At 35.0% G+C, this 21,510-nt stretch overlaps 1 protein-coding gene across 5 annotated transcripts in view; it reads left to right on the top strand.

Moving 5' to 3' along the window:
- The window catches only part of PIK3C3 (phosphatidylinositol 3-kinase catalytic subunit type 3), an 80,800-nt gene that overhangs the window by 31,298 nt on the left and 27,992 nt on the right, over positions 1 to 21,510 (top strand). For all 5 annotated transcript variants that reach the window (XM_035903058.1, XM_035903054.1, XM_035903055.1 and 2 more), the window contains 7 exons: positions 637 to 768; positions 3,031 to 3,159; positions 3,480 to 3,549; positions 4,228 to 4,292; positions 7,039 to 7,123; positions 8,257 to 8,331; positions 17,405 to 17,573. In XM_035903058.1, the coding sequence (XP_035758951.1) occupies positions 637 to 768; positions 3,031 to 3,159; positions 3,480 to 3,549; positions 4,228 to 4,292; positions 7,039 to 7,123; positions 8,257 to 8,331; positions 17,405 to 17,573 (725 nt within the window). The remainder of the gene's footprint in view (positions 1 to 636; positions 769 to 3,030; positions 3,160 to 3,479; positions 3,550 to 4,227; positions 4,293 to 7,038; positions 7,124 to 8,256; positions 8,332 to 17,404; positions 17,574 to 21,510) is intronic.

Here is a 21,510-nt window from a genome sequence, read left to right as displayed (position 1 = left end):
AGTGGGCTACCTTGCTGTGTGTCTGTGTTTATGCCTGTTAGATTTAGTAGGGGAAAAGACTAGGGATTTCTGCATATTCTATCTTTACTAGGTAGAACACCAAGCATAAAGAACTCAAACACTGACTAGTGTTGTATTTCTCGTAACTACAGGTGTAGGAATGTAGAGCAAGCTCTGAAATCAAATCTACGCAAGATGTTGGCAATTTGGTTTGCTGGTGGTAGGAATTTCTTGAGTTCAGGGATTTAAAGGATCAGAGCTGAGGACCTGAATCAAGTTTCTGAAACAGAACTAACATCTGATACTGGTATAGAAAATAAAGTAACCTGCTACTTGTGCAGCCAATTTAGAAATACATTTTTGTAAGACTGTTATACCTGGCACTTAAAAAACTGCTTGACTATAGTCAGACTAGATGGAATATCTGCTTTCTTACTCAAATTACAGCAAATGAAGAATTTTTGTTTCACTGGATTTTAAAAGTGAAAACTTCATTCTTTGGAAGAGTCAGGAATTTAATAAATTGGATATTTACTAATAGTAAATCCTTTGTTAAAAGATTTTAACTGTTCATATATTCCTAGTATGTGTTTTATTATTTTTTTTTAATTTTTTTTTATTATGTTATTCTTTTAGAATGAGAGGCTTCAGGCATTGTTAGCAGATAACGAAAAGATGAATTTAGCAGATATGGAACTTATTCCGCTTCCTCTGGAACCTCAGGTGAAAATTAAAGGGATAATCCCTGAAAAAGCCACACTCTTCAAGGTAAATAAGATCTTCTGAATAGCAGAAATAAAAACAAATCTTATGAGCCCTAAGCTTAGAAACGTCAGCTGAAAGATTTAAAGGGGCCGACAGTTGAGGCAAAATGTAAAGGTAACATGCTCTTAAAGTGGTTAAACAACTATTTTCTTTGTAAAACTTTTTTTTTTCAAGTTAGTGTGCAAACTTTGAAGCAGCTTTTGTAAGACTTGATACAGTTCATAAAGTTTATGAAGTTCCCAAGCTGAAGGCATGCTTCCTATTCAAAATTTCTCTGAACTTTAGTTAGACTGTGTTTAAGAAGAATACCACTTCTGATCAAAATCATGCAAATCAAGTCAGATGTGGTGCATCTCAGCTAGATGTATGCATCTATTCCATTCCATAAAACTGTTAAATTGGTAGAGGCTGGAAAGCAATAAGGTTGTCCAGTTCATGCAGTTGCATTGGGCTGACAGGTAGATGCTGTATCCCTATGGTTGGTGAGTCCTTAAACCAATCTGTAGCAGTTGCTTGTAATCAATCATATGGTCAGCCATTAATCTTGTTAATGAACTGTGCTGTGGTAATGTAATCTGCTATTTGAAGTGCTGGGGTTTTTTGCTTCCTATATGACTTGGTGTGTAAGTTATTGCCTGGAATGTAAGCTAATAACTGTGTCCAGTGATGTAGGACCTCTTAAATTTACTTTCAACTCATATAGGTGACTGTGATCTAATTTTAAGATGACCAAAATGAGCTCTACCAGTCAGGCCTATATCCAGGAGGCATTCTCTGCCAATTGTGATATAATTTGTGCTTATTGAACATTTTTGCATAGTTTTCTACCATACCCTTTCTTGGTTTCTTAACTTTGGCTTGCTTCTTTATGTATCAGTTAGTCTATCTGAAGAGTGTGCTGCTTCAATCCCATGCTTTTGCACCTCAGGTTGGAGGCAACATTGGAAAGATTATGACATGAATACAAGGTTTTGCAAACTTGAGTCAAATTTTAGGATGAATATGATTTTAAGGGTCAGGGGAGGAATGCTGACATAAATAAAAAGACTGCTGGAACAGCAACTAAATATTTTCTGTGAAGAATAATAACTTAACTTGATCAGGAAGAACTCAAGTCAGATAGTCTTCTACATCTTGGTCTCTGTACCAATGTAGAAACTTTAGGATCAAAAATACGAAATGTAACTTGTTTCAAAATCTGGGCTGGTTTTGATCCTCCTGATTCTGAAAGGTTACAGATTTACATTTACTCTGTACTATGGGATAAAAACGAAACAAATGAAAGGGGGAAGTAATTTTTGGTGCTCTTGGACATCACGTGGCAGCTTTCGTAGGACTACTTAAAGAATAATTTTTCCTCTATTTGTGGAACTTAATAATTTTGTAACATTTATTGCATGTGAAAACCTAATGTAACTGCTCAAATATTAAACTCTGTAGCCTTGATATATTTTTTTTTTTTTTTCGTTTGAGGGAAGTGACTTGGTCAGTTGCAATAGATGAGATCATTCATGTAGGAAATTGATCCCCTTCAATCCATTTTATGCAGAGAAATTGCAAACAATTAAATTGGCGTTCTCAAACAACAACATAAAAAGGCATTTTTGCTTTTACTAAATAGATTAAGAAAGCAATTAATTGTTTAGGATGTCTTGCCCCTAGCATTTCTTTGATGTTTATCCTATAATTGTGTCTCTTTTTGATCCGGTCAGTTTAAATTTGTTTTGTTTTGACCTTTTGCATAGTGCTTCTATGTTGATTGGAATTACATGCATACAAACAGAATTTGAATCCTTTTGTCCTTTCCTCTTCTGCTCCTGGGGGAGGGATGCAGGAGGAATGTGTCATTCACATTCCTTGCTAAGAAAGAAGGGAAGCCTTAAAATACTTTTTTAAAAACATGCCTAGATCACACTTTTGGTAAGTGGAAATAGTATGTTCTAACTGTTGAGTCCTAGACAGTGAGTAATTGCTTTTAGAAGCTTTAAAATTGCAACTTTGCAATTTGCTTTTAAAATTGCATCGTAGAGGAACGTGAAGACACTTATGGTGTTCACGGCCATGCTGTTGGTATGCAGATGGGACTATTCTAAAGCTTTTTTTAACTTAATTTGATACTTTATTCCTATGACCTGATAATTGCTTAATTCGCTTCTGATTTACAATGCAGTAAACAAGGACTTATATTTTAGAATTCCACTGCAGTAACATGTTAATATGAATGTTGCTGTGAACTAGCTTGGTAGAATAAGTTTCTCTTTTCAGAGTGCCTTAATGCCTGCTCAGTTATTCTTCAAGACAGAAGACGGAGGCAAGTATCCTGTAATTTTTAAGCATGGTGATGATTTGCGTCAAGATCAACTTATTCTTCAGATTATTTCACTCATGGATAAGGTGAGAATTATTAATCCTTATCCTTCTATGTTCTTGATTCTCCTTGTCAAGAGCAAGACTGCTGAAAACTGTTAATGCAGCTTATGTTGCTAATACGTTCCAGGGTTCTCAGATCTTAGGTGGCTTTTCTCTTTTCTTTATAGACAGGGAATGATCCTGTGTAGATTTTAAAAAAAAAAAAAAAAAAGCAAACAGGCTTTCACTCATTACTAATTTCAATGAAGAACAGGGGAGATCAATGTCCAATACATATTCCTTTTAGAAATAGAATCTGCTTTCTATCGCTTTCACCTTTGCTTTTTTTTTGTGTTGGTTTCCAGCTGTTAAGAAAAGAGAACCTGGATTTGAAGCTGACGCCCTATAAAGTGCTGGCAACTAGTACAAAACATGGTATGAATACTTTTTTTTTTCCCCCCCCCCTAAAAATACAGTATTGGGAGGAAACTTTTCCTCCTGTTCATAGACTGTTACAACACACTATTTTCATAAGAGATGTCTTACTTAGTACAGCATTTTTAAAAGGAGTTCAAATGTGTAAGAAATCCTGTTGCAATGTAAGTCATGGAAGTAAACAACCTGAGTGACCACAGTATTCCATAGGAGACTCAGATACCTTCGTAAAAGAAGTCCAGTCTGGGTTTTGGAGTATGTGACAATCAGTAGTGTTAATCTTTGCTTCTAGTTTGCTGTGTGTTCTCGGACAAAGAGTTTTTAACACTCCTATTTATAGATCTTTGCATGAAGTGAAAGAGAAAAAGCAAGGCAAAAAATCATACTTGGCTATGCTTTTAGATACATTCTGAATAAATATTTAGAAAGCCACTGATTTATCTGTCTCTTCTCATGAAAACTTGAAACAACAGAACTTTTGCAAGCTAATTTGGTGTTAATGACTAGTTGATTTACAAGAACTGAAGGCAGAAAATGGGGACTGAACATGGTTTTTTTGCTAATGAGAAGCAGTTGAAAGAAAGTCTGTATTAGTGTTACCTTTAATAAATATGCATTATAGAGGCGCTTGAAAGTTCCACGCATTGGAGATTGGTTTTTGTTTGTATTCTGACACAGGCTTTATGCAGTTTATTCAGTCAGTACCAGTTGCAGAAGTTCTTGCTACTGAGGAAAGCATACAGGTACGTGATGGGGGATTAAGTAGTCTTTTGATCAAATAGTGTAAATTGCAGGCTTAGATCTCATGCAGAAGTGTTTAGATTTTTGTATCTGTTGTTAGAAGATAGATTATACCTTGAAATATAAGCATATTTACAGAAGATGTTTTGTTTTAAAAAAATATACATAAGTTACCACATGAGTATCACATGTCCTAAAAGTACCATTTAAATAATTGTGATATTGAAAGTCTGGCTTTGCTGTAATGATGAATGGAAGATGCATGACACTCTTCTGTACTGTTTTGTTTTAATGTGTTTCTGTCATTCATTCAGTAGTTTTGGCTTAATACCATGTCAAAGTATGTATTTTTTGTTGTTGTTTTGATGGAGCAAGTAAATATTTTGTCCATATGATTTCTAAACTCTATTTCCCTGCCATGGTGGATGTATAGATACTGTGTGGTTTTGTTGTTGGTTTTTTTTTTTGTTTTTTTTTTTTAATTGCTATTATTTTTGGTTTGTTTTTTTTTTTTTTACTTATCAAGCTGCCTGTAACTGTCGTGGAATTGAGTAGGAACACATAATTGAATAGTGACACACAAGATACATGCTCATTTCAAGCACAGCACACAAGCTAGGTAGCAGAGCTCAGCTGGTTGTGACAAATACAGATAGATAAAAGCATACCAAATTCTGGATGAGATCTATAGCTAATAAGTTTTTTAATGAAAACACAGCATGTTTATGTTGGATTTAATTTGTCACATACCTTTTTTCCCTTTTTTGTAGTTGATACTGAAGTTTGCATTTGTTCATAGCTTGGTAACTGGCAGCCAAAGCAAATAGCAGCCAGCTACTATAAACTATGTATATTAAAAATACAGAGATTAAAAAATGCTTATCATTTGTCATTATCATTTGCTTAGCAAATAAGTGTATCGAATGCTTATCATTCATAAAAATTGCTTATCATTAATCAGACAAACGGCTAGCATCAAATCGCATAAGCTTTTTGAGCTTTCTGTTTTGTAAAGGTTGTGGTAAGCTACATCTACACGTTCAGTGATCGTACAGTTTATAAAGTGTTTTCTTGGCAATCCTTTGTAATCTCGGAAAAGTACTATTCACATTCTAGTCCATTATATGTTTCTATAAAATAATATTTTTAAAAACGCTTGCGAAATTGTCATTTTACAATTATTTATAACATCATACTCCAATTTAAAATAGGTGCCCCACTGTTTTAGTTGCTGTGCAGACATAAGGAGCAATTCTTCCTGTGAGGAATTGATAATCTAAGTAGACAAGATGCCAAAAGAATGTCATTTAAGATTGTTTCACAGATCAACGGCAAAATACATTATAGAGCCCAGATTTCCTGTGCCAAGGCCCAATAAAATAGCTGGGCATTATAGGCCACAGAAATAAAAAATAAATGAACACTTTTAAGTGTTGGATAAGTTTGGTTTACTCTTTTTGTAGATGTTCATTTTGGGTGCCAAATCTATTTTAACAAAGATGAGCACTGTATCTAAATATTAAAAAATCTTTTAACTTCTGAAAAGATATAAACCAAGTAATCTAATACTGGCTGATGATGCTAATCTGCAGGAGAAAGAAGATGTTTTGTTGTTTAGAAGTTACTTACCTTCTGTCAACAGTCTTAAAATTACAGTTCATGTTTTGGAGATATTTCTGTTTCACACTCTACCAGTTTAGCATTTGGATGGTCTGAAGTCTGTTTGTAGGTTTTGGTTGGGGTTTTTTTGTGTGGTTTGCAGGTAAAATTTTAGAGCACTTAAAGTAGATCTCGCTAGTACCCTGTTAACCAGTTAAAAATTTCCTTCCACATTTTACTTAGGGATTTCATTTAATAGACTCCTTATACTGTCAGCTTTTTAAACATACCTCAGAAGGGCATGTTCCTTGATAATGAAAGCTTTTTCCAGTCCTTAAAACTCTGATACATGTTATAACAAGACTGATTTTCAAGCAAAACTTTCTTAAATAGCCCACAAGTACCTTGTTTCGGTACATCCTTTTCTTTCGTAAGGTTCCTTTCATTTTTTTCATTAGTATTTTACTCACTGACGTCATCTAGATGCCTACAAAGCTTCTTTTCCAGTGCTTGCTTACCTTTATGTTTGCTTACTGGAAGAAGCTTGTACTTAGGCTTAAATATAATTTAGCCATCTTTTGTCTCAGTCAAGAAAAAAACAGTTTTTACTGAGTAGTTGGAAGGACTGTTTTGTCCCTGCCCACATTTCACAGCAAACGTTGAAATTTCCATTTGATGACTTAGATTTTCCTTTTAAACTCAGTAGTGGTTGGTTGCATTGAGGAACACAGAGACACATAATGATGATAAACCTTGTAAGAGTGTGTGCCCCAAATCTGAACTGTTAGTCCTGTTCTAGTTTTTGCTGATATAGCACAAACAGTTTCTGTGGAAATATTTTGCACTCATTAATTAGTAACTTTTCAATGTGATGTTAATTTTCTGAAGCTGTTAATAAAGAAAACTGCTTTTCAGTTTGAACATCACATCTGTTTCTATTGAGTATAAAAACATGATGATTAAGACAGAAAATAAAGTGATACAAAATTATATTAGATTTTAACTAGGATTTTGGGAAGCGATTGTTAGTTTAGCAGTTTGTAATAATGGCCATTTGTGGCCTTGATTAAATCTTTGTTTCTACCAGTACTAAAGATCCTGTTTCAGATAATGTGGAATAACTAAATATGTTGATGACTTCCCTTCCAGAACTTCTTCAGAAAACATGCACCTAGTGAGACTGGCCCTCATGGAATAAGTGCAGAGGTGATGGACACATATGTTAAGAGCTGCGGTAAGTTACAGTCTTACAGGTGGTGACTTCATATCAGAAGCATAAAGGACAGGATAGATGAGATATTAAGACATTTCTTAACATTTTTTGACTGCAGATAGGGCACTATGCATGTATTTGCTGTCAGAATCCTTGTGAAAAGAATAGTTTTGTGCCTGGCATGTCATACACAGTTCTTCTCCTCAGTTCTCTTTTTGTTCTCGTTAAAGGAGACTAGAAGTTAAATGCTCTTTGCCTTTTAGCAATAATCTTACCTCTGCACCCTCTGTATTGTCAGTTGGGGTCTTTAAAATTCAGGAAGATGCAAAGCATTTATATAATAATAAATCATTTGTATTTGGGGTGGAAAATTTTAATTTGTTTTTAAAACATTGGGGTTTTTTTTGTGGGTGAGGCTACATTCAACTTCTTGTTCCACTAGGATGACAAGAAAAAGTGGTAGTGTAGTTCTTGTTCAGTAAGCTGATGGCAATGTTAAAATAGCATATTTGTTGTCCATTAAATTAAAAGTGACTTCATTCTACAAAAAAAAAAAAAAATTAAAAGGAATTTAGTTGTTGCTCCCCAGTATCTTCTTTCGTCTTCCCTTTCTGATGGCACAGTCTTCAGAACTGCTTCAAACTGGTTAGTGGGTGAAAGTAAGAATTAAAATACTTTGCATTAGTTCTAATTTATTTATCACTGCCTAGCTTACTGCTTAGCTTGTAAATACTGCTGGTGTATTCATCTGGATTCATATGAATGTCTAATGCTTGTTTACAGTTGCCCTAAAATATCTTAAGTTCAAAATGTGTACATTAATTTTGCTCAAAATACTTCATCTTCCTTTGAAGTATCTTAATCCCAGTATTGAATTAATTTAAGCTTAGGCATATAATTGTGTAGTAAAAAATGAGAAACTAGGCAGTACTGAATAAACATCAGAGTTTTAATTTATTATTTCAAATGTTCTTTATATTGCTGATAATCTTGATTATTCTTCACCAGCACCACCCCTGCCCACAGTCTCTGTGGTATATTGATTACTTGTGAACAAGAACTAAGATAATGTCATATGCTGTTACTAATTGTGTGGAACTTGTTGCTCTCCAGGAATGGTACTTATATTGATGTTTACAATTTACTTGTTACAGCTGGTTATTGTGTAATTACGTACATCCTTGGAGTTGGAGATAGACATCTGGATAATCTTTTGCTAACAAAAACAGGTAATTCTATTTAGCGGTATGGTTTTAGAACAAAAGTTGTTTAATTTCTAATGTGTTGGTACAGTTTTGCTTCATTTTCCTATTGCATATAACTCAGAGTATTGTAGGTTAGAATTGATTTTTAAATGTAAAGTTATATTGTCTCGTCTAAGATAATATTTGATCCAGTGAATCAAAGTTTAGGTTTAAACAATTAATAGTGTGAAGTGACAGTTGAAGAACAAGAAAGCAAGTAGATTAATTGCTCTCTAAATGCATTAATAGGCAAGATACAATGTGTATCTGATGGGTGGTTTTGATGTCAGTTCAAGAGCCATTTATACATCTGTAGGTAATGGAAGTCTAACTTCACCTAAACAGAGACATGTCTATAAATACTGGGGGGTTTGTATAGTTTTCAGTTGGCTTATTTTACAGTCCTATGTTCTACAGTCACGTTTTTTTTTACTGAAAGCTGGACCTGTATGTTGTTTTTTGTTAAACACAAGCATTTTCTTGAGCGATGCTACCTTTTTCGAAAGTGGTATGGTCATAGTGTACAGTAAAATTTTACTGCCTTTACCTAAGACCAATAAACACTATTACCTTCAACTTGTCTAAAATCGTAATTATGGGGTTGTTTTTTCAGAAGTCTTGGTCCAAAGATGAAAAAAGGAAGCATTAAAAAATATTTGTAAAGTGACTTCAACCCCAAGTATCCTAATTGTTCTTTATCAAACACATTTAATTTTTCATTAAATTGTTACATACCTGTTTAGTAGCTTTCTTTAACATGCTATCAGAAAGCAAATTCAAGATCTACTGCCAGTTATGTTTTAATAGTTTTCAAATTTTATATAATCTATTCCAAATACAATAGGTGTTTAGACAAGTAGTATCAGTAGTCATATGGAATTTAGTACAGTCTTGATGACTTCATTTAGATGTCCATACAAATTCTTGTCTCAGATTTTACTTTCTTTTAAACAAAGTGCTTCTCCAGGTGTGTATGTTTTTCTAAGAAATTCACATGATGCGTCCTAGTGGTAGGACTGTCACATGAGACCTGTCAGAGCAGGATTCACATCAGCGTTTTCTGTTCTTTATGAAGCTTGTGGACCTGATGAAACCAAACTACTGTAGAGCAAAAATCCAAGTGTTTCATCATCAGCCTAACTGAGATGGCTGGACCATTCTGCTCCAGTTGAGATTACATACATTTTTTCAAGTGTTCTCTAAAAACAGAGAAGGAAATAGACTCTTTAGTGACCTGCTCATTGTGATTCACAGCTGGGATAGAGAACATTGTAGAAGTTACTGTTTAATAAAGTACATCCTTTAGTTTGCAGCAAAACTCGTGTATCCTGAAAGATCAATATAGCAGATATGCATTTTGATTCTCCCTAACTTGTTTTAAGTTTTTTAATGTTATTTTTTGTGGCCATCTGTATGGATTAATAACAGAACAGGCAGAGTGAATAATTCTAGTGACTCTAAATGAAGAGAAGATTTCTCTACTACAGGAAATGAAAGATTTGAAAATTAAGCTACTCCCAACTACTACAATCAATGCCTTGGGCTGGAGAGAAATTCAAGTGTTTCAGTTGAAAAATGAGTCTATGTGTAGTTGCATGAACTTCAGAAAGTTTTAACAAACAAAAATATTTCTTGTAGGGGAAAATTGTTTTGAGGGGTTTTTTTTTTTTTTGGTTGGTTGGTTTTTTTACTTGCTTACGTTTGAACTATAGCTTTGGGTAGGAGTTCTGATACCGTGAATACCTTAATTACATAATGAAGAGTTAGGAGTTGTGGTTAATTGTTTATTATAAAGTGTAACATTGAATGGAAACGTGTAAATAAAAAATGTTATTTAGGGAAAAGAGACACATCCAGGTAGAAGGCTTGTTAGCTTACAGATAAGGCTGAAGCATATCTTACTTAGCATACTTTGTATGAAAGAGTAGAAGATTAACCATTGGCCCTTGATTAGGGTAAAAGGTCTTGCTCTAAGCACATGGGAGAATGACTAAAGCAAGTTTATTTTTCCTTATCTGCTTGGAAGTGTGGGCATTTAAATGGGCATTTAAAAATCTGTTGAGAGGTCTCTATCATTTGTCTAAAGTGATGGGTATAAATCTTTCCATAGCAGGCATCGCTTGCATGCTCAGAGCAGTAATATTTTAGTGTTCTGGAGTAAAGCACATCTTACCTGTCCATGTTAAAAAGTAACAAGCAAAGTGGCTGTTTTGGCTCAGTAGAAGAATTCAAGCAGTACAGCAGAGGGCAGTGCACATCCACGATATATTCTCAGTCTGAAATTGTTTTCATCTGCTACCTGTGCTCTGTCACATACCAAGAGAGGTTTTTTGAGCTATCAAGAGAAATTCTTATGTCCCAAATACAACAAAGGCTTGCTACAAAGGCGTGTTTCTTCCTACTGAGAATCCTTTAGGCTTAAGTTGGAAAAAGCTAACTTCATTCTTCTCAAAGAATGGAAGTTATAAGTACCTTTCTTCAAAATTACATGAACATATACGCATCCTTTCTTGATGATATTTATTTAATGAATTGAAGCTTTCCAATAGGGTAAGGAATGCTGAGTACTAGCTGTGTGTTCACATACTTTTCTTGGATTTATATGTCCATATATTGAGTTACCTTTTTCAGCTCTGCCTTTTAGTCTGGTGGATGTAGCCATATCTGTGTTGGACTCCTTCAGATAGAATTGTTGCATTTTCTAACATACATGCCTGTGTTTATAATAAATACAGTATAATTTAAATATTAAGCAATAGGTACTGAAGTCCATAAAGCCAAATTGTTTTCCACTCAACGTTAGAAATGTATTTTTTTGTTCTGTAGGATGAGGATGTCTGTTATCTGGGTGAAATAATTTCTGCTCTTTCATGACTGTTTTATGACTCTAATTCTAGAAATAGGGTAACTTTTTTAAGTGGTCTTAAACAAGAAATCTAGATTTTCAGATTTTCAAATGCTGTACTGTTATACATAAAGGCAGCTGTAAAAGTTTGTTTGAAAAAGATTTAGGGAACCTTCAGTCAAAACATTGTCATCTATCAGTAATGTTAAAAATTACAGGAATACTTGCATCACATTCACAAATGTGCCTTAGCTTGTAGCCTGAGTGTCACATTATGTAGTCAGTCAGTATTGCATTGCAAGAATATTTATTTTCTCTGAGAACTTTCAACTTCCTACTTCTCCTGGAGATGAAATCTGTTATCAGTTGCTCTATGTTTTAATTTCTTGTTTCCAGATCTATAACAGCAGGCATTGCTGTGACTTGTAAATAACAAGACACTGTTTTGCAGCTGAATACCCAGCTTTAAGTAACATCAGTGCCTTGTTGTAGGATTACAGGCCAATTTATGTATAACGCCAGTGCCTGACAAACCAGCTAATGTGCCCTTTGTTGCCTTGGAAGGAAGAGCTGGGTGGTTGTGAAGCTGGATTGTGATAATGAGATGAAGCATGTTCACTTAACTTTCATGTAATATGCATTATGCTAGTATGTTTCAATTCCCTTGAAAATGCTTTCTCCTGCATTTATTCCACACTCTGTTTCTGATTGTAAAGTTGGAATCGAGCTACTGATGTAACAACCAGATGCGGATGTCTTCATGTTTGCTAAGCCTTTTGAACTCTTAAGACAGTCAGTACGGTCATCATTAGAGCTTAAATAGTGTTTCCGCTGTGATAGACAAGTGAATTCTCCTGTCCCATTTTGAGATATCTTAACAACATCAACTTGCTTTATAGACAAGGGTTTCACAAAGGTCCTGTCATATTTGTAGGCTATGTGTAGATGTTTTAGGATATCCTGAGTCATTCAGATGGCATTCTTGAGTAGCACTGTATGTCTGTGTCTGAGCAACTAATTCTCAACTGGCCAGCTTAATCTTTTAATAACCTTAGAGCACCTACTTGTAACTTGAAGTTCCCGTTACAGGTTTCCTAAATACAGGCCCTTTGTTGCACCAGGGCAGGTTTAGGTTGGACATTAGGAAAAATTTTTTCAGTGAAAGGGTTGTCAAGCACTGGAAGGGGCTGCCCAAGGAAGTGGTCAAGTCCCCATGCCTGGAGGTATTTAAAAGCCAGGCAGACAAGGTGCTTAGGGACATGGTTTAGTCGTGGGATGGCAGTGTTAGGTTAACAGTTGGACTTGATGATCTTAAAGGTCTTTTCCAACCTAAAAAAACCCAAAACGAAACAAAAAACCCTCTACATCTGAAATTGCTCTGTAGCCGTAGAGCAAATTGCTACGTGGATAAAAATAAGTTATTAATATCTGAGGGCAGGTCAAAGACCAAGGGCTCAGAACTTGAAAACCACATTTGCTTTTGGCATCATGTGTAGATAGGTGAAAGAACTGGACTGTCTTCTCATTTAATGCTTATAGGTAGGGCTGTGGTCTGTCTCCAGTGTGAAGTGCACCAAATGACATCTGATTCATTCTTCAGTCTCAGTTAGAAAGGGTTGCCAGGTAAGACAGAAAACATCTGCCCAGTTCCATATGTGAGACAACACCATGTGTTTGTACTTTCAGTGCTTTTCAGTTAAAACCATCTATCCCAAAGCAGATTTGAAGTTTACAAAAAATAGAAAAACTGTAGGATTCAAACCCTCCTTCTATATAAATTCTTAGATAAGAACATTGATACATACATTTTTTAATATTGCAAGCTTCTATAGTATATAAAATGCAGTGGAACTTTTAAATATGTTTCTAAATGTTACTGTATTTAAAAATCCTTACAAACAAACAAACCCAAAAAAAACCCCTGACACATACTGTTATGCCTTATATTTCTCTCTGCAACTCCAATTTCCATGATGTCTACCGGAAAGAATGTATCCTTTAGCTGTTGGTCTGCTAAAACATTTTCTCTTATAGGTATCTTGAACAGTATTTCTCATTTAACAATACATATTTGATATCTTTTTTTTTTCTTATAATATGCATGCATGGAATGTATTTTGAGAATGGACAGCTTGAGATGTGAGGGGGAAAAATAACAGAGCTTGGCACAGGCTGGTCCCTTATCCATTATATGGATGACAATGATAAAGTTTATCTCCAGCTGTTGCTGCATACTGAGTTTAAAATCTGTATCCTGAGTAAGGTCCTTAACAATTTGTACTACTTTCTTCCTTTTTTTTATAGTCTTAGAAAAGTTATAATATGTAGCTGATTAAAATGATGATAGTAGATTAGGCATTCTGATTTTTTTCACCATGGCAGTGCTCTGTTAGCAAAAGAAAAAATTTGATGGCAGCATCAGAATTTTCTGGGAAAGCCAAGAATCCACCCCATCCTTCCATCAGACGAATTTTTATCCTATTGCTTCAAATTTAAAATAGGGATTCAATTAAAATAGTCACTAAATTGTACTTCTTCTGTACAAGCTAGGTTAAAATAATAATGATAGTTGCAGTTTACAGGAAATATATTGAAATTCAGAACTTCATGGATTTTGTGTATTGGTTTGGGGTTTTTTCCCTTTCTTGCCAAAGTTAGAACAGATCAGTTCAGAATAATTTGTAAGGCTTTCTTACCTGTTAAAAGACAATTGCCACCAGACTTATTTTATTTTAGTAATTGCATCTAACTTGTTTTGCCTTCCATATTTTGTTTAAGGATTTCAGAGTTCTGTGCACATTTTCAGTAGCTTTTCCTAACAGTCCTCTGGTGGAATAAAACAATTTCTGTGCTGCTATATGGGAACTTTCTCCTGTACTGACATCTAGGCATTAGCAGTAAAAGGGATGCGTCCATCAGCTTCTCTGTCTGCAGTCAAATGTTATTGGCTATTGGAAGTACCAGTTCCCAATTTTTAGTCTCCACAAGTCCATGCTTCACTTAACCAAAGATCATTTCACTCCGAAGGCTCAGATGGACTTCCAAATCCCTCATGACTGCTAGTCACGGAAACTTTCCATGTTTGATGCCATTTCCTTGAACTCTCCAAAGACCTGTCCTCTTTATTCCATATGTTAGAAAACCAGGTGTTCAGTAGAAAAATGTAGCCAGCCTCATAATTAAAAAAAAAAAAAAGCTTAACAACACACACCAGTATCAGCTTTTAGGTTTTGAATGAAATAATCTGTGTGCATGCTGCATTATTGCATATTCCTGGAAACATCTCATCCTCTTTCAGTCAGTAAATGCTTTGTGTCTTGCTTTTTCTACAGTAAAATAGCTTAAATAGGGAGTGGAGAGTGATTATTAGGGCACTGTTTTTCATTTATTCCAATTATAGTTAAGTCCTCGAGGAGAACATACATCTGTTTTCTCTGTAGAAAGCTCTAAACCTGCATGTAGTAGTCCCTCAGGCTGGCTGGTCGCTCTTACTGGTGTAGCAGCTTCAGGCAAGCACCAAGGGGAGCCTTCTGTCTGTATTCTGTAACATGGTATGCTGGCTTAATTGATCTTGGAGGAGCTGCACAAACAAAAATGAATTAAGTCTCTGTTTAGTACATGGATTTGAAAAATATTAAATATATTTAGTGTATTTAAATGAAAGTTTTTGACATACATATTGAATGAGCCTAAAAATCTGCTGAATTTTGCAGTACAGCTAGGGAAGCTATAATGTTAATGCTGGGTGGCCTCATATAATACTTTATTTTAATACTTCATTTGTAAAAATGACTAAGTAAATGATTTGATATCTAATTAATTTATGTGAACGTATATCATTCAGCTATTAAAATGTTTTTGAAGGTTTTAGATTCATCTTTGTTACCAATTTAAATTATTAATTACCGCCTCTTCTTCCCTATCTCCAGAGCAAACTTAAAAAAAAAAAGATTTAATTACTGCCACAAGAGTTACTGTTTTATTCAAAATGTCGCATCTTGACTCTTCAAGGTGACAGGTTTGAATAAGTGAACAGAAAACAGACCCCCCGAAACTTTTTAATTAAACATTTTTTGTCATGTACTGGGGGATGGTGGTGTATATGTTAAAGTGCCTACTTCAGAAACTTCATGTATAAAAAAGAGCTCTAAAAGTAATTCCTGTAACAGCTTAGACACTATTGAAGGAAGGGAGTTGGTTTTTTTAACGCAATTAGGGATGCAAAATGTAATGGCTTTGGCATTTATCAACTAGCAAATACTTTGCCTGCTTATTAAGTATCCTTGTGATCTCCCTTAGAAAACTGACTGTGATGGAACTTTCTTCTTGGATTGAAGAGTGCTTATGCAGATCTCAAGCAGCCTTCTCTGGTGGTAGAATACTATTATTCAATGAAATGGCCAAAGAGGGGTGATAATTTGAAAAATACTGGCTGTTACTTCTCTTCCTTTTCAAGAGTACAGAGCACCTAAGCTTATGAAAATAATAAAATGAGTGCAAATGCTTCAGTTTAAAATACCCCTTGGCAAACAGGTCTCTGTCCATAGTGCTGCTCAGTTCCATAATTCTGAAGCAAGACTCTGTGTATGTTCTGTGCTATCTGTGACTCTCTAGGTGACAATTATGCTGATAATTTTCTACCTTCTTGTTTAAAAGATCTTTATCTACATTTATTTTCCATAATTTAGTCATATAAGGCTCAAATTTATTAAATGTCAGTGGGTGGCTTTGCTTTGGATGGAAAATTTGACTAACCTATCAGTTCAAACACTCATCACCTTTTTGTACTTAATTTGCTTCCTGATTCCTCATTACTGCAGAGTTCAGGAAGATGGTTTCCTCTGTCCTAAGGAAATCACTTATCAGATTTTATTTATATAGATATTTTTAATTTTTTATATAAATATTTCTTGGCATTTCTGAATTCTTACCATTTTTTTGTAATACAGCTCTGGTATGACCCAAGTAATTGTTTAAATTACGCATTTTGAACTGAAAATTTGTTTGCAGAACACGTTCAAAAGCTGTTGTTTACTTTATAAGGTCAACGTTTTCCACTTAAGAAGTAAATCAAGAATGTTCCCAGAAACTGGCTTCCTAAGAATTAATTGTACTATTTTGATTTCTGTTGACATTTTTGTTTGCATATTTATATAATATTTAATCTTCATATTATGTAAATGCTTTAGTAGTATTTTTTGAAGTTGCTGATGTTTCAGTTTTTCTTTTTGCCGCCTATTGCATCTCACATGTGGTTCAGTACTATTGAAAGGGGATACAGCGAGTATTCCCCAATAATGGTCTGAGCAATATTGTAAACAGCATGGCTCCACACAAGCTCTTGATAGGAAGAGAAGTTGCCTTGTGCACTTGAAGCAAGAGGTGTACATAGTTTTAGTCAAGGTAATGCTGCAGAAACATTTTAAATGTAGTCAGTTAATCTGAGAAGGGAAAGGTAGTGATCAGTTGATGTAACTCTTCCATTTTCGTAACAAAAAAAGTAAAAGACAAACTTCACTGCATTTGAAATACAATTTCAGATACAGAATTGTAGTGATATTTCTTCAGTGTATTTGAAAAGTGCTGATAAATTTTAGCCTTATTCAAACAACTCAAAGAATTTTGAAACAGCTCTGAAGTCTTTGGTATTTAGTGATTTCAAAAGGTTTTTCTTAGGATCATGAGTCTTTTTTTCCCTTTGGTAAATTTAACGTACAATTAAAATAACATATTTGATGCCACAGCAACCAAGTGGGATAGTAAAAGCAATGCAATGTGTGTAATAATGTTTTAATTTGCTAAAAAATTCTAAAGAAGGCACAAAGAATTAGTAGTATCTGTTACATAACTGTGCATTTAATGTCTACAGAGCAGTTTCAACATTGATTCAGTCTTTGTGAATATACTCCATATGTTTTTAAGCAAAAATGAAAAGCAAAAAACCTCATCTTGTTTGTCAGTACTCTTAATGACTTTGAGATCAACTTCACTTTTTTTAAACCCCTAATGTCAGATTGGCAGCTGAAGATACAAAATACATGGTTATAAGCCTTACAGAAAATAATTCATTGTATTTTTTTGAGAGGTGCTTAGCATCTTCTAGAGATTGCACTTAAAGATTTTTTTTTTTTTTTTTCCATCTTTTGTATCAGGATTTGATACTATATGAGGTGTTGAAATAAGTAATTATGTTTGCTTTTCCTTCTTCTACAGGTAAACTATTTCACATTGACTTTGGCTATATTTTGGGTCGGGACCCTAAGCCTCTACCTCCCCCAATGAAGCTGAATAAGGAGATGGTGGAAGGAATGGGAGGCACACAGAGTGAACAGTACCAGGAGTTCCGTAAGCAGTGCTACACAGCCTTTCTCCATCTCCGCAGGTAACAATACTATTTTGATGCTAAAATTCATTAGAGCCACCACTGAGCAGGAGAGGAGTAAATGAATCAGAAAATATTTCTATTGAAAATTCAAAATTCGTTTGAAGTCTGAACATAGACACAAGAATTTGTACGAAACAAAGGAATGAGAACATCACAGCATTGGTATAATGTAAGCTTGAATGTAATTGTCCTTCCAGTTTTGCTTGTTTAATAACCTAAATAACATAACTCCTGTGGGTTATTAATTTATATTTTGCTTTTAAGATTTTTTGTGCCCTTAAGGAACTTTTTCTCTGCTTATTGATGATCAATGAGCTTTCCTTTTAACTCTGAGTCATTAGTTATTTGCTGTTTTACCCTCCTCCAGTTTAGATTAGTGATGATCAAATTCTTTGTCTTGAAGATGACATACATAAGCTTAGTTGGGTTTAGGTCTTGCAGGACAAAAATTAGCTACTTGTAGTGACCATCAAGTATGTTAGCAGTTTCTGTAGATACCCCGAGCTGTGACAGCTAAAACCTCTTTAAACTGTATTTATTTACGGACCAACAGATCTCTCCTTTAGACTTGCAATCAGCTTAATTATTTTGCAGTGACCGTATCACTTACCATCAAGTTTCTGAGCCAAGTAGCTCAACTTCAGTCTGTTCGAACAGAATGCAGGTAGGCACTCTTGATCTGTCCAATGATTGATGTAGCACGTCTTCCATGGAGATGAAAGAATTTCACTTTGATATCAAGATCACATGTTGTAAACCTCCAAATATGTGGAGAAAAATCAGTAATATGAAAAGCATATGTGAAAAGTACATTGAAAAGTAGGCAGTCAGTGATTCGAAATGAAAATACTACATGTAGTTCTCGCCATGTTAGAAGGAGAAAGAGTAAGGAGTTGTTTTATGAACTGGTATTATTAGTGGGTTCAGTAGCATGAAAAAACAGGAGCATATTATCAGCAAATAATATTCATTACTTCAGAGAACAATCAGGAAGGTGAATGTATATTCCATGTTCTAAATTTTGCTTTAATATGTTTTGTAATACTGTATTTCTTATTATGAAATACTTAGTTGTTTTTATTGTCTAAACTTATCTGTTTCAATGGAGAGGTCTGTTGTGTCAGTGAAGGATTATCTATTGCATTAGTTTATGTAATGATTTGCTACAAAGATCATCATTAAGTCTGGAGTGTAGCGGTAATTTGGGTATTAAAACTAAACTGTAAATCAAGATGGTTTCATTTTTAATGTCTGGGATTGTAGTTGTAATTATAGTCTCTCCAATATTTGTTCAGTTTAATAGGAAAGTATTTTTAAATGTTTCCGGATAAATATTGTTAAGGCTTTCAACAAAGATAGCATAGGATAATATTAGTATTACTATAACTATTACTTTAAGCAGTGAGAACTAAAAATGATGACGCTTACTTGCTTATTGAAAAAAGAATAATTAGAGGTGGAATGGCTTAGTTCTAACAGTTCTGCATGTTGACACAAACCCATTCCCAGATACTTCTTCTGGCTAAGTAGTGTGAAATCATAACCTCTGCTAAAACAAAATGCAAACTGTTTGTCATCTCCATCAGTTTGTGGTTTACTCTTTATTTCACAGTTCCTTACATATTTCAGGTGCTGATCTCAGTGTTTAAGGATTCCTGGTGGAATGGGTGTTGGATAGTGAAAACAAATAAAAACAATTTAAAACTTTTAAGTGGAAAAATAGTTTTGTTCATTGTTTTAAGTTGGAAGCGGTTTGGCATATCATTGGTGTGCAGTTTTCTGTGAGCTCTTTTTTTTTTTTTAGGGGGCAGGGGAGATGTTTTCCACTTTTTTGAACAGCAATAATCAGTCATGTGTCTTTGTCAGCAGTGCTATAATGAAGGAGCAGCCTCTATGTTCTGAATGTGTTGCAGGGTAAACTGTGGCTGGCAGCAGAACTTGCATTCTCACTTGAGCTGTAGCAGCCTTTTACACCTCCATTATACATGTCGAGCCTATTTAAAGATGTTCAAGTCCTGTTATGTGTCAGCATTTCCCTTCCTCTGAGAATTTGCAGTTTACAGGTCCTCAACAGGATCCAGCAGAGAACAATCCAGGACCAACATTTGAAAGTTTGTTTGGTTTTTTTTTGGTGTTGTTGGTTTTGAGGGTTTTTTTGCCCCAGAGTGAGGTCCTAGGTTGTAATGATTTCCCCTGTGTTAGTCATGTGAGAAGTTTCACGTTCAGTTTGAGTAAGTAGGCTTAGGTAGGGACAAAGGATTGGGAAGTAATAGGAGACAGAAGCTGTAGTTTGGGCTGAGATACTTGTTCTGAATGGATGGGGATATCCAGCTGGCTGGACCAGAGGTTTTTTTTTTCCCCCAGTCTGTTCTCAGAGGTATAGTGGACAGAGGAGGCCATATAGATCCGAATGAAAAAACTATAGGCAACAAGTGGAAAGTGGTGATGACCTTGGGAAGTGCTGATTCTCTGGAAAGGTCGTAGCTCAGCAGTGCAGGGTCTAGATATTCTTTTAAAAGCTGGGGGTTGGTGGTGAAGAGGGAAGATCAAAGGTGAAACTGGTTGGGATCACGTCAGTTTTGCTTGAGTCCGGACTGTGAGGAAATGCTTTTGGAAGAGTAAGTGTCATAATTCATTATAGCTGGTTGGGACATGACAGTGCTCGGGAAGTATATATATATATATATAGAAGAAATGGTTCCTGAGGGCGTCAATCCCATTTTAAATTCAGGAATTTTTGAGTTAGACCAGGTAAATAAGGCTTTACTTTTTTAGGGACGGCAGATAATTACACTTGCCTGTCTTTGTGAGGGAAGTTTGTGGCTTCAAATTTCATAAGGTATTGCAGTGTCAACAACCTAAATGTTCAGTTGGTTTAAGACATCTATATGCAAAGGGGCCAGAAAATGTTAAAAATTTATATTGAGGAATATTTAGGATCAAACACATATTTGAGATTTTAAACACATGAAATCAAAAGCTGCTGCTCTCAGAAAAGATGGCAGCGAGTATTTGAACTTCTATCTGATATGAGTCTCTTGGTACATAAGAGGCCTCTTCTGTCTAGGAATAGTTATTTTTTGGGTTTCTTAAACTTTTACAGAAACTCCATGTTTTTAGCACTTAATGCTCAAACTGTAAGTTTAATCAGCCAACCTCCAGTGCAGCTGAGTGCTCATTTATTTTGTAAATTAATTGTATGGGGCTTTGAGGAAAACAGAGTGATTTACATGAGAAGGATTCAGGGTCAAGTTTAGTTAATTGAAGCTTCGTAAACCTAGAAAAACTGGGCTCCTACTTTGTTCTGGCTGTGGATGGAGGTTAGCCATTCCAGAGGCCTTTGTAACATAGATGTCAAAGATGAGTGATAAGACTTGCCTGACGAAGGTGTTTGGTTTTTTTACAGGTCAGATTCCTAACTTGGGTATTTCGGCAAAATATCTTAGTTCTAGGATGAATTTGGGCTGTCAGTTGACTAGTTGTGAACATCTCAGCATATTTGCCAAGGATGTCGCCTATGAGAATGCTGACAGCCAACTGTCTATAAAGTAGGAAGCTCTTACCTCTCTTGTCAAGTCCCAGTTTTTGAATAAATTTTCTAAAAATCTGTGGAATGTGACAAGAATCATAGAGGCAACTAACAAATTTACTTACTAGACTCTTTTTCATCCTTAGACTGTCATCTAGTTGATTATTGAGTTAAAGGAAGTGCTGAGGTGAGGGGCAGAGGAGACATCTGCAAGTAATATAGTGAGCAGCTCTTTCCTAATTGTTGTCTCATTCCACTCCATACTAGCCCCAAAATTAGGTTTTCTTGATTTTTTTTTTTTTTTTTTTTTTTTTTTAAATTAGGTTCTTCAGATGGTCTTATCATAGAATCATAGAATCTCTTTGGTTGGAAAATACCTTTGAGATCATCGAGTCCAACCGTTAA

The sequence above is a fragment of the Egretta garzetta genome, unplaced genomic scaffold (genome assembly GCF_000687185.1).
Source record: "Egretta garzetta isolate BGI_Z169 unplaced genomic scaffold, ASM68718v1 scaffold179, whole genome shotgun sequence".
Lineage (NCBI taxonomy): Eukaryota > Metazoa > Chordata > Aves > Pelecaniformes > Ardeidae > Egretta > Egretta garzetta.
Note: the sequence above shows the minus strand (reverse complement) of the source record. Positions and strands in the feature narration are given on the sequence as shown.